This window comes from Panthera pardus, unplaced genomic scaffold, assembly GCF_024362965.1.
Source record: "Panthera pardus isolate Hobbes unplaced genomic scaffold, ASM2436296v1 HiC_scaffold_22, whole genome shotgun sequence".
Classification (NCBI taxonomy): Eukaryota; Metazoa; Chordata; class Mammalia; order Carnivora; family Felidae; genus Panthera; species Panthera pardus.
The window spans coordinates 79,344,232-79,356,469 of NW_026526788.1; the positions used below are offsets into that span (position 1 = coordinate 79,344,232).

General features: G+C 55.4%; 1 protein-coding gene across 5 annotated transcripts in view; it reads left to right on the forward strand.

Moving 5' to 3' along the window:
* The first annotated feature begins 58 nt into the window (after positions 1-58).
* LHPP (phospholysine phosphohistidine inorganic pyrophosphate phosphatase) overlaps positions 59-12,238 on the forward strand; it is a 118,841-nt gene continuing 106,661 nt past the window's right edge. For 2 of the 5 annotated variants that reach the window (XM_019424680.2, XM_019424685.2), the window contains exon 1: positions 62-270. In XM_019424680.2, the coding sequence (XP_019280225.2) occupies positions 146-270 (125 nt within the window). In that variant the 5' untranslated portion in view covers positions 62-145. Of the gene's footprint in view, positions 271-12,238 lie in introns of all 5 variants that reach the window. The other 3 variants (XM_019424679.2, XM_019424684.2, XM_019424681.2) reach the window with 3 other exon arrangements.

Here is a 12,238-nt window from a genome sequence, read left to right on the forward strand (position 1 = left end):
CCCCGCCCCGTCGGACTACCCGGCCCAGGACTACACAGCCAGGACTACACTTCCCAGGCGCCCCTGCGCCGTAAGCCCGGCCGCAGTTCCCAGCCGCGAGTTGGAACGCGGAGTCTGAGGAGTCAGAGGTGCACAGCGGCGCGCGATGGCTGCGTGGAGCGAGCGGCTGGCAGGCGTGCGCGGGGTGCTGCTCGACATCTCGGGTGTCCTGCACGATAGCGGCGAGGGCGGCGGCGTGCCCATCCCTGGCTCCGTGGAGGCGCTGGCGAGGTGAGTGGGCCGCGCCCGCCGCGGTGGGCGCGAGGCTCCGCGCGCTGCCGGATCCCACCGGCAGCTTCTGGCTGCCGCCGGGGACGGGGCGGGGCTGTTGCACTGGCCCCGCCCCGGTCCCTGAGAGCCCACCCGGGCCGGACCCCGTCACAGCCCCCCGCCGCCCCTCCACCCCCGCGAGCATAGGGCCTGTGCTGGTCAGAGCTGCCCGGTCCTATGGGGCTGCCTTTTGCTTCCTGCCGCTGCTGAGCGTTAGGTAAAATAACATACATTACATTCCTTTTTTTTTTTTTTTTTTTGTTAATGTGGTTACAGGAAAACTTTAAATGACGTATGCGCTGTCATCGTTTGTTTAGGGGAGGAGGAGGAGGAGGAGGGCATCTTGCCCACCAAATCTTGTGCACAGAGGACCACACAGGGACCACAGTTGGTACTACTGGACCCTCCGCTTTGTAGCTGCCATTGATTGGCACGACAGGGCAGTGCTGCCATGATGTTGATGGACAGCCAGGAAGGGCCAATGGACCAGGACTTGACTTCCCAGAGGCACTAGCTGGGAAACCCTGGATTAGTGGCCTGACCTCACTAGGACTCAGTTTACCTACCTGTGGATGGCGGTTAAGTGAGCCTCTTTGTCGTTCTCAGGGAGCCCACCCCACCTGTCTGAACAGGAGCCAAAGTGTCTTGTGTAGCAAAGCAGGAGAGGCCAGGAACTCAGAAAAGGGAGATGTGGCCTCCAAGAGAGCATGTGAAGGGCAGCCAGACCTGGGAGCCTCTTGACACCCCCCCGGAGCTTCGTTTCCTAAAGTCAGGTTTAAGTCCTGGCCTTTGCCAAGTCTTCATGGGGCTCGTGTCTGCAGGGGAAGTGAACAGTAAACTTAGACGCAGATGAGTAAACATAAGATTTGCTGAGAAAGTGACAGAGGTGAGGCTGGACTTCTCTGAAGAGAAGGCATTGGATGCAACCGAAGGGTAAGAAGGGCTGTCTGGGCGAAGGGGTGGAGGAAGTGCATTCCCGCTAGAGGGAACAGCAGTGGCTAAGGCGTGCGGCAGAAGAGAACTCGGCACATTCATGTTCATGGAACTGAAGAGGGGGAGCTTGGCTATCGCAGGGACTTGTCACAGAGCGGTGCCTGGATTTTAACCTGAGTGTGGGGGAAGGCTTTGAAGATTTAGGCAGAAGGGTCATGGGATCTGATTTATGTTTTTAACGTTTATTTATTTTTGAGACAGAGAGAGACAGAGCATGAATGGGGGAGGGGCAGAGAGAGAGGGAGACACAGAATCGGAAGCAGGCTCCAGGCTCTGGGCCATCAGCCTAGAGCCAGACGCGGGGCTCGAACTCACGGATGGCGAGATCGTGACCTGAGCTGAAGTCAGACGCTTAACCGACTGAGCCACCCAGGCGCCCCATGATTTATGTTTTTAAAACATAATTGAAACATAATTGAAATTGAAACGTTAAAAGTGGGACCGTGTAAGTACTAGATGGAAACAGGAGAGACTTCTTTCGAAATCTCAGAGTAGAGGACCTTTATAATTATGCCCCCAGATCTAGATATCAACGACAACAAATCAACAGCCTAGTAGAAAAATGCACAAGAGATATAAACAATTCACAAGGAAGAAAAAGCAAATGACCCCTAGTCATATGAAAGATGCTCAGCCTTACTTAGATAAGAGAGATGCACAGGCACTTGAATGGCTCAGTTGGTTCAGCATCTGACTTCGGCTCAGGTTATGATCTCACAGGAGATCAAACTCTCACAGCTCGAGAGTTTGAGCCCCGTGCTGGGCTCTGTGCTGACAGCTCAGAGCCTGGAGCCTGCTTTAGAGTCTGTCTGTGTCTCTCTCTGTCCCTCCCTGGCTTACACACTGTCTCTCTCCCTCTCTCTACCTCTGTCTCTCTCTCAAATATAAATGAATATTAAAAAAAATAAGAGAAATGCACATTGAAACTATGCCAAGGTGCCATTTTTTCAAGAGTATGAGAAAACTGGCAATAATGCACAACTTTGGGCACACATTCACTTGGTGAGAGTTTGCAGAAACGGACCCTGTCATACGTTGCTTGTGGAAGATGCATTTGGCATTAGCTCTCAGCGGCCCCACTTCTGGAAATTTGCCCTGCCTCCTACGTGAGAAAGGACATCAGCGCCAGGGCATTCACGACAGTAACTTTGTAAATAAATAAAATAAATATATGTATGTATGGAAATAGCTCAGGTATCTACCACGAGGGGAGCATCATGGTCCATCTGTGTAGGAGGGGGGAGGTGGTGAGAAGGGAGTGAATGAAAGAGAGGTTTTGGAAGTAGGACTGGTAGGGGAGGGGAGGGGAAGTAGGACTGGGAGGGGAGGGAAGGAGAGGGGAGGGAAAGTAGGACAGTGAGTATTGCGGGGGCCAGGGAGAAGACGAAATAAAGAATGGCCTCCAGTGTCAGACTAGAGCACCCGAATGGATGGAGACGGGGGCGGGGAGGGGGTGAAGGGGTGCAGGGCAGGTGCCGTGATAGCTCATGATGTATGTCAAGTTCTTGGCCCAGTGCTAAACACATGATAGAGCCCATGACAGCCCAACAAATATGCATTTATTTATTTATTTATTTATTTATTTATTTAAATTATGGAATTTTTTTAAGTTTTTTTTTTAAATTTATTAATTTTTTAATTTACATCCAAGTTAGTTAGCATATAGTGCAACAATGATTTCAGGAGTAGATTCCTTAATGCCCCTGACCCATTTAGCCATCCCCCCTCCCACAACCCCTCCAGTAACCCTCTGTTTGTTCTCCATATTTAAGAGTCTCTTATGTTTTGTTCCCTTCCGTGGTTTTATATTATTTTTGCTTCCCTTCCTTTATGTTCATCTTTAAGGTGTTTTTTTTTTAATGTTTATTTTTACCTTTGAGAGAGAGAAAGAGTGCCAGCAGGGCAGGGACAGAGAGAGAGGGAGACACAGAAACAGAAGCAGGCTCCAGGCTCTGAGCTGTCAGCACAGAGCCCGATGCTGGGCTCGAACTCACAAACTGCAAGATCACGACCTGGGCCGAAGTCGGACGCTTAACCGACTGAGCCACCCAGGTACCCCTAAGTGATGGAATTTTTTCAACTTGAAGTTTAAATAATAACATACTATCGTACGTTAGTTTCAGGCGCACAGCACAGTGATTTAGCCATTCTGTACGGTACTCAGTGCTCACCACGGTACGTGTTGTCACCATCGGTCAGCAAACATTATTACAATGTTATTGACTGTATTTCCTATTATTTCCCGGGGAGGTGAGGCCGCTTCTTCTGTGCTAGGCATTCATGCTCTCCTCTCTCTATCTGGGGAGGTCCGCTGACAGTCTGGGGCGTGGAGGGGCTGTGATTCCCCTTTATCAGCTGAAGCTCAGGTCTTGTTGGGGTCCCAGCCTGGATGGTGTGAGGACCACGGAGACCCAAGTCTGCCTGACTCCCAGCCGCTGCGACCCCCAGAGCCACACTTAGAGACCTTTGCGGGAGGAGTGGGTATTGAGAAAGGTCAGGGGCTTCCAACAGCCCCTCCTGAGTAATGCTCCCACCCTGATCCAGGCCTGCCCAACAGATGGGTGCACAGATCCCGGGGTGTGGCAGTAAGCAGGGCTCCCCAGGCTGTTCACCTCTGTGGGTTCTGCACTGGCACCTTCCCACTCATCCCTAGGAGGGGACGGGTTTTGATTTTCTTTCACCCAGGCCGGTTTATGTAGCTGGGATGTCTCTGGCAGCAGCTATACCCGTATAAATCTAACAGCTATAGGAGAGTCTTCAAACATAGCAGAGCCGGTTTTGTGGGCCGAGAGGGCGATTTCCTTCCCCAGAGCATTTAGGATTATTTTCCACGAGGGGACATGGTGCTCCTTCTCCTGGGAGGTTTTATCGCTGTGCTGCCCAGGGGCCTGAAAAACCAATGGCCTCATCCCTCTGAAACCTCCTGGGCCTCCCATGCCACAGGACCAAGTGCCCACGCCCCCTCCTGCTCCACCAGGGCCTTCTCAAGTGAGCTTTGTGGCCCTTCTCTGCCTCCTCGCCCGCCTCAACCCCTTGCTCTCAGCAGCATAAAGACTCCTGGGCAGGATTTTCACTGATGAACCCCCCCTCGTGGCCCAGCACCCACTGAGCCCGGGCCCACGCAGTGCCCGCACCGCGATGCCCTCTGGCGCTCTGGATGTTCCTTTTCAGCTCCTCTGCCTGTTCTTGTGCCCAGCCCCCAGCGGCCCACCGATCACACTCGGGCTCAGGGAAGCCCCACACGCCTTCCTTGTGGGTGGCCCTGGGCACGCACCATGTCCAGAGTCCAGACACTCAGTGGTAGTGAGTGCGGTGCTGGAGACTTCCCCCTGCTTTGGGAGTTTTCCATGGGGGTGCTTCACACATACAGGATGAGGATACCCCTCTTTTGTGGTGGCCGAGCCAAGCATGGGCTCTCCCAGGAACCGTTCATGGAAGGAACAGGTGCCGTCTGCCAGGGTGAATAACACCATGCGTTTGGCTGCTTTCTGTCGTGTTTACAGCCCCCTGCACTCGATGGGGGGGGGGGGGCTCCTTGATATGCGTGGCTCACTTTGATGTCCTGGGGAGCTCAGTGGAAGCCCTTGGAGCCAGAGCAGCTGCTGGGGGACAGGCATGGTGGGGAGGGGACGAGGTCCTGGGGAACCTCCCCAGCGGCTCCCCAGCGCCTCAGATTTCCAGCAGCACCTTCCATTCTGGGAGCCCCGGAGGGGCCGGCTCCCCACTCGTCTTCCTAGACTTTCCCGAGTGACATGCGTCCTCCGATTTTCTGAAGGGTTCCCACTGTTTTGGAGACACAGAGCACACGGAGGGTATGAACTCTGCTTTTCCGGGGTGCCTGCGTGGCTCAGTCGGTTAAGCGTCCGACTTTGGTGCAGCCCTCTGTACTGTCAGAGTTCAGATCCTCTGTCTCTCTGTCTCCTTCCCTCCCCCCCCCCCCCGTCTCAAAAATGAACACGAAAAATAAATAAAGAAATACAAATCATTAAACTCTGCTTTTCAGAATGGTGTGGACCACAGTAACAGTGGTCACCAATCACTGAAGGAGGCCTGTGATGCCCCGGGTGGGTGCTCGACCCCATAGCTACCTTCACCGCCAGTCGTGAGGTAGGGATTTGGGGCCCCTTTTTAAAGTGACTGAGGCGCAGAGATTCAGGAACGGGCAGAAGCAGAAAAAGTGGCCGGGCCAGGTTAGCCCCTGGGTCCGTGTGACTCCAGGGCCTCAGTGTCCCTCGCAGTGCCACACTGCCTCTCCGTAACGTGCATTTGCTCCTTCATTCACTCCCACACCCGGCAGGTATTTACTGAGCGTTTCTAAACTCTGCAACACCTGCTGTAGGCTCCGGGGACGCTCCGCAGCGAACGAGGTAGATAGAGGTCTCTGCCCTCGCGAAGCTGGGGGTCCGGATGGGAGATCAGTGTAGGCAGCACCCAGAAGGGCCCGCTTCAGACGGAGACCAGGCGGGCGGGGAACTGGGAGCTGGGGTGGGGGAGCACAGTCTCGCAGAGCCGCCACTGTGTGCGCTGGGGTCTTGAAGATGCCAGCTGGGCCGGGAGCATCCCAGATGGAACCGAAGGCCGCACAGGCCACACCGACTCCTTCCTGGAGCTGTGGGGGCCGGCGAGCCCTCTTTCTGCTCTAGGATTTGTGGGCGGGCGTGGTAATGGGACATCTGTAACCGGCCCGGGTCCCCCCAACAGGCCCTTTATTGGAGCCCATTCTTGGGCAGTTGGGATCTCCGAGGGGAGCCATTCAGAGGCAGGGCCCGGCACAGCGGGGGCGACAGGGGCCGGCCCAGGCGCTGGCCGGCACAAAGGAGAGCCCCGGAGGCATCTGCATGTGAAAGGCAGGTGGGCATTTACTGCATCCTGTCTCAGGCCACTAAAGCACATCTGCCGGGCCCCGCTGGGTCCAGCCTTTTTGTGGCCGGCGGAAGAAAGTGGACCTCGGCCCAGGGCAGCTTCATAAAGCAATTCCCACCCAGGACCGCCGGGCCCACAACCACTCCTTCCAAGTGGGGCCTCTCAAGCCCCCGGGTGCACCGGAAGCGACCCTGTTAAAACTCAGGTGCCTCCCAGCAGGTTCTGGAGCCGCGAGGGACTGGGCCAAGGGAGCCTTGTCCGAAGTCGCCACCCTGCAGACAATAGGACTGACCCCTCCTCGATGCCGGGCCGCCCTGGCAGCGTCCGGCCGTAGGAGTGGCAATAATAATCGCTAGGGACCAGGGGACAGCCGGGAGCCTCACCTTGCTGCCTCATGCCATCCTCCCAGTCATGGCCCAGCACCTGCCAGAGGAGGCCCTTTCGGGATGTCAGAGGGGGCGGCCACTTGTTTGAGCTTGTTTAAGCCAACAGGAGCCGCTCTGTCTTCAGAGATGGCGCCAGGAGAACACGACACCCTCTCCTGGGCTGTGTTCTGTCTGGTTTTGTAACTTTTACAGTGTCAGCTTCAAAAGTCGTAAGCGGCCCCCTCCTCGCGAACAGTCCCGCAGGTACGTGAGTGTGTGGAGTAAAAAGTCCAAACCCTCGTCACCGGCCCTGGCCCACGCGTTCCCCCACGGTGGCACTGTGCTTCCTCCCACACTCCTTCCTCTGTGTTTCCCCACAAGCACAGAGGACTTGAAGACACAGTGCCCCCCTTTCCTGACATCACACCGTCCTTGCCCCCTGCCCCGCACTCCTCCCTCATCCACCCAGTTCTCACGGCTCACTGGAGGCTGAGTCCCTGCCGATCCCGAGCTGGGGCGTTCCGACCCTTATGTAGCCTCAGGGCACTTATCCCCCAAATGAAACCCAGGGTGGAACCCCCCCAAATTAAAAAAAAAAACAAAACAGTGTTTGACAAGTGTATATTTTCTCTGTTCAAATCTACAAATGATTATGAAGCCAGTCAGTGATCACGGTCAAAGTGTTTTGATGAATAACAATATTGAAGTCTGGGCCAGCGGACGGCTCAACGGTTCATAGGTTTATAATTTCACATGTGTGGCTGGGAACAAGCTGCTTGTCCGTCAGGAGAGGAGGAGGGAAGAAATTAGTTTACCCAGACTGGAGTACTCTGTAGCTATTCAAAAAGAACGGGGTAGGGACGCCTGGGGGGCTCAGTCAGTTAAGCGTCTGCCTTCAGCTCGGGTCATGATCTCGTGGTTCCTGAGTTCAAACCCCACATCGGGCTCTGCGCTGACAGCGTGGAGTCTGTTTGGGATTCTCTCTCTCCCCTCTCTGCCCCTACCCTGCTTGCGTGCTCTCTCTCAAATAAACAGACTTAAAAAAAATAAAAACAAAAAAGAATCATGCACGCTGACCCACATGGAGGGAAACTGAGGGATGCTGGATGGGTGTGTGAGACCACACCGGACAAGAGCTGTTTCTCGGTTTCTGATCTCAGCATGGGTGCACAGGGCCACCACGTGGAAATCAAGCGTAGCCAGGCTGCTGGTTCTGGAACAGAGTTAATGGTGTATCCTACCCGTGCTGCCTCTGGTAGGAAGCCCCTGCGGATTAGGGGGTCACTGAGGCATGGGTTACTCAGGGTGCTCACAAAAAGAGGCCATACGCCTCCCCCAGCACCCCGAGGACGTACGGGGAAGCCATATTGGCAAACCCTGCCTGATCCCTGCCCGCAGTGGGGTTCGGGGCGATTTCCCATGACCGTGGGGCTGGCGGGATGCTGCCCACGTATAGAGGAGGACCAAGAGACTCAACCTTGCTTAAAGATGCCTCATGAGGAAGAGTGGGGCCCGTGCTGTCCTCAGGGCAGGCTCTGCCTCTTACCTGTCACCTGAAGAAAGGTAGGGGTACCTGGGTGGCTCAGCGGATTAAGCATCGATTTCGGCTCAGGTCGTGATCCCAGGGTCGTGAGTTTGAGCTCCACGTCAGGCTCAGCGCTGACGGTGCAGACCCTGCTTGGAATTCTTTCTCTCTCCCCTTCTCTCTGTGCCCCTCCCTCGCTCGCTTTCTCTCACTGTATCTCAAAATACATAAATAAATTTTAAAAGATTTCTTTTTTTATTATTTTATTATTTTTTATTATTGTTATTTTTAATAAATTTTTAACATTTATTTATTATTGAGAGACAGAGCATGAGCAGGGGAGGGGCAGAGAGAGACAGAGAGGGAGACACAGAATCTGAAGCAGGCTCCAGGCTCCGAGCTGTCAGCACAGAGCCCGACATGTGGCTCGAACCCACAAACCGTGAGATCATGACCTGAGCTGAAGTCGGCCGTTCAGCCGACTGAACCACCCGGGCGCCCCCAGATTTCTTTTTTTTAAAGTTAGGTGTCAGCTTTTGTGTGTGAGGGCCTGGGTTTTGAGTCCCGACTCTGTCCTGTGATTGTGATGTGGTCTTGGGCAGGTTTTATAGCCTTTTTGTGCCTCAGTTTCCCACCTGTGTCATGGGGGGGTGTAAGTTAAGTGAGGTGTTTTAACCACCATTTTGCTTGTCCCACATCTAGAAGCTAAAGGAGTATGTTGTTGCTTGAAGGATCAGACGGTGGTCAGGAGGTGGTTACTTAGCAAATAAGTCTTTGAGTTGTTGAACTTGGTGCTGATTTCAACACGAAATCATTCAGCTCTGCCCAAGCTGCTGTATTTTTCACATTTGTGTACATTCTCATGAGGCCAGTTCGTACTAAAGGGTTGTCGGCCCCTCCGAACCCCAGGTCCTCATCTGTGAATGGGGATATTGACCGATCTCTCAGACTGTCTTGAGAATTCAATGTGAGCCTGTGAATGATGCATTGGGTGGTTGGGAGAGGTGCTGGAGGCCAGTCACCGGGAGCTTTGGCAGCTGCTGTCAGGGTTCCCTTTGTCCCAGGTGCCCCAGGATTGTTCATCAGGACGGTCAGCCCTGGATTTTTGCCCCAGCCTCCCTTTGCTGGGTTGAACTTTACACTCTTTCTTAACGGTGCTCTCTGGGCTCCCTCACCTCCTGGCCCCTTCTGGCCCTGGTTCACTGGGCATCCATCAGGCTTCCCCCCAGACTGCCTGCTTCGAGGGCCCAGATGTCCCCAGCCTGGGCTTGCCAGGGATGTGGTTGGTGCTGTCACTACCCATGTCTTCACTGGTATTCATTTTTTGTAATATGCCACGTGCTTCTGATATGGTTGTTATTTCATTTCATTTCATTTCATTTCATTTCATTTCATTTCATTTCATTTCATTTCATTTCATTTCATTTTTAGAGGGGTGGGGGCAGGCAAGCCAGGGAGAAGGGGAGAGACAGAGAGATAGAGAGAGATTGAGAATCCCAAGTAGGCTCTACACCGAGCCCGATGTGGGGCTCAGTCTCTCACAACCATGAGATCGTGACCTGAGCCCAAATCAAGAGTCAGTGTTTAACCAACTGAGCTACCCAGACGCTCAGTTATGTGGCTTTTCAATATAGTCTTCATGATAGCCCCATCAGTAGCTACCGTTAGTGTCCCATTTTATAGATGTGGAAACTGAGGTTGGAGAGGGTCGGGTCACAAGCCTCAGCCACACATTCAGAGGTGTGGGCAGTAGGTGTGTTGCTTTCTGAGTCAGGCTGCCACCCCCTGCCACCTGACCTCGGGAGCGCCTGGCCTCTGTCGGCTGCAGCTCCTGGCCCGGACCAGCGTCTGATGGTGCTCGGGGAGGACTGGCTGGCAACTGGCTCTCCAAGGTTGGGAGCGGTCCAAAGACACCTTGCGTCCCTCTGCACCTCAGTCTCCCGTTTGGTGAAATGAGCCGTTGGTCGAACACTATGCGAGGTCTTCTCTGGCTTCTGGATTCCCTGGCACTTGATTCTAAGTTGTGTTTATTAATAAATAGTAAATCGATGCCTGTGGGCTCAGCACGTCCCTTTGGTCTGAGCTCCGAGGCTCGGGCGGGTCAGAGGGAACATGCTGGATGGCAGTCCCAGGCACGGGGAAGGCAAACCTTGCGTTTCACAAGGGCTCTGGCTTTGGAGCCTGCCCGGTGTCTGACCTCCTTGCTGTTCCCTGAGGTCACTGGCCGGCTGGTCCCGACTGAGAGACCCAGCCAGGGCCCGGCTGTGTGCGTCACCACGTCCCTTGTTCTCTCTCTTCTCTCCGTCCAGACTTTGGACTCTGTTTCTTGCCTGGACTCTGACGACACAGTGATGTGCATCGCTGCCCACAGAATGTCGGATGGAGACTAGGGAGGGACTTGAGGGCAAGGGAACAGCTGGCTGTCAGCCTAGCCGAAAGGTCTGCCCTGCTGGGTCGGTGGAAGGAAAGGGGAGGTGCAGCGGGTCCAGCCTGAGCTACTGGCAAAGGCTGTTACTGGTGCCCCTCGGTGTTTCTAGACCGATGGTCACACCATCATGTGGGACGGCTCACGGCGTGCCCGGTGCTGGAGAGCAGAAGACCAGGCACCTGTTACCCCATTTCATGGCTGGGATTCAGGGACCCCAAGAGTCTGGCCTTTGGATGCCTCCTGGCCAAGGGCATTTGCAAGATGCAAGTGCAGGACCCCAGCTGGGAAGCCGGACCCGATTCTCATGGGCCCAAAGCCCTTCTGCTGCTGCTCTGGCCACCGGGCGGCTCCCTGACCCCAGCTGATGCCCATCATTGGAGCCCTCGGGGAGCTGGGCTGGTCCCCTCCCCGAATCAACACGGGCACCTCTTGGTATGCACGAATGACTGGGTTTTTCTACAGCAAAACTGTTCCTGTTCCACTCCTGGGCTCCTGTTTGACCTTCTATTTTTAAAAATTGGGTTCTTAGGGGCGCCTGGGTGGCTCAGTCGGTTAAGCGTCTGACTCTTGGTCTCGGCTCAGGCCGTGATCTCTCGGTTTGTGTGTTCGAGCCCCACGTCGGGCCCTGAGCTGACAGCGCAGAGCCTGCTTGGGATTCTCTCTCTCCCTCTCTCTCTGTCCCTCCCCTGCTCTCTCTCTCTCTCTCTCTCAAAATAAATACATAAACTTAAAAAAAAATAAAAGATTGTGTTCTAAGAGCAAATAAGTACTTCGTAGGATTCAGTTCTTCCAAATGTGTGTTCTCAAGCACTGTGGCTTTCCAAAAGAGAAGCAGGCAAAGGTGTCAGAGTCAGAGAGCGCTGGCACCACTACGGGGCCCTGCTGCCTACGTGTCTTGGTGCCCGTAGGGCCGCCAAGACCGATGTTCGCCGCCGGCGGCCTGGGCCGGGTGCTGTCGCCCGCATTTCGGTTCGTAACAGCGCCCTGAGGTGTCGTGAAGGTCCTTTTCCTCTCTGGGGGAGACCGAGGCATAGTTTTATCTCTCTGCCGCTGTCCCCCTTTAGTAGTAACAGGGACCCTCCACTCCACCAGAGAACGTCTTAGTTGTGGCCCCTGGGGCAAAGCAGGCCGCCGAAAGGGGGGTGGGGGATGTCCCTCCCCGCCCCTCACCTTCCCCTCCCCTCCTGGTGTGTTTTTCTGGCATCCCTCGGAGAAGGTTCCAGGCTCCAGCCGGGAGGCCACAACTCCAGCCCAGCCCGCGGGCCTCCTGCAGCTCTTGGGGGACCAGCCCAGGGATGCGACAGGATCCAGGAAAAGCACACTCAGCTTTCTCTCCACGCGGAGAAGTCACCCACCCCCTCTGCGTGCTAATCTCATTTGTCACTGGAAGTTTGACCTGCCAGCCGGGAATCACCCAGGAGCCCACTCGGGGCTCGGGGCCTCCTCCCCACACCGGCCCGGAGAGGTCTCTCTTCGGGGGGGCGGGGGCGCGCGGGGATTTGGAGTCTGGTCGGCCTGGCCTCCCAGACCCTCCGCACCCTCCGACTCAGAGGCCCCAGGTGGGTGCAGGTGGTGGGGGCGGGGGTGGGGTGGGGGGTGGGGGGTCCCGGCTGCCGCTGCTTGCTGACGGGGTGGCCGGGGTGAGGGGGGCGAGTGCCCCTGTGTACTCTGAGACATTAGGGCGGGTAGAGGGGGAGTGAATAAGGCCGGGGCAGCCAGTCCCCAGGCCACTGGCAGGCGTTCACAGCTGGCACG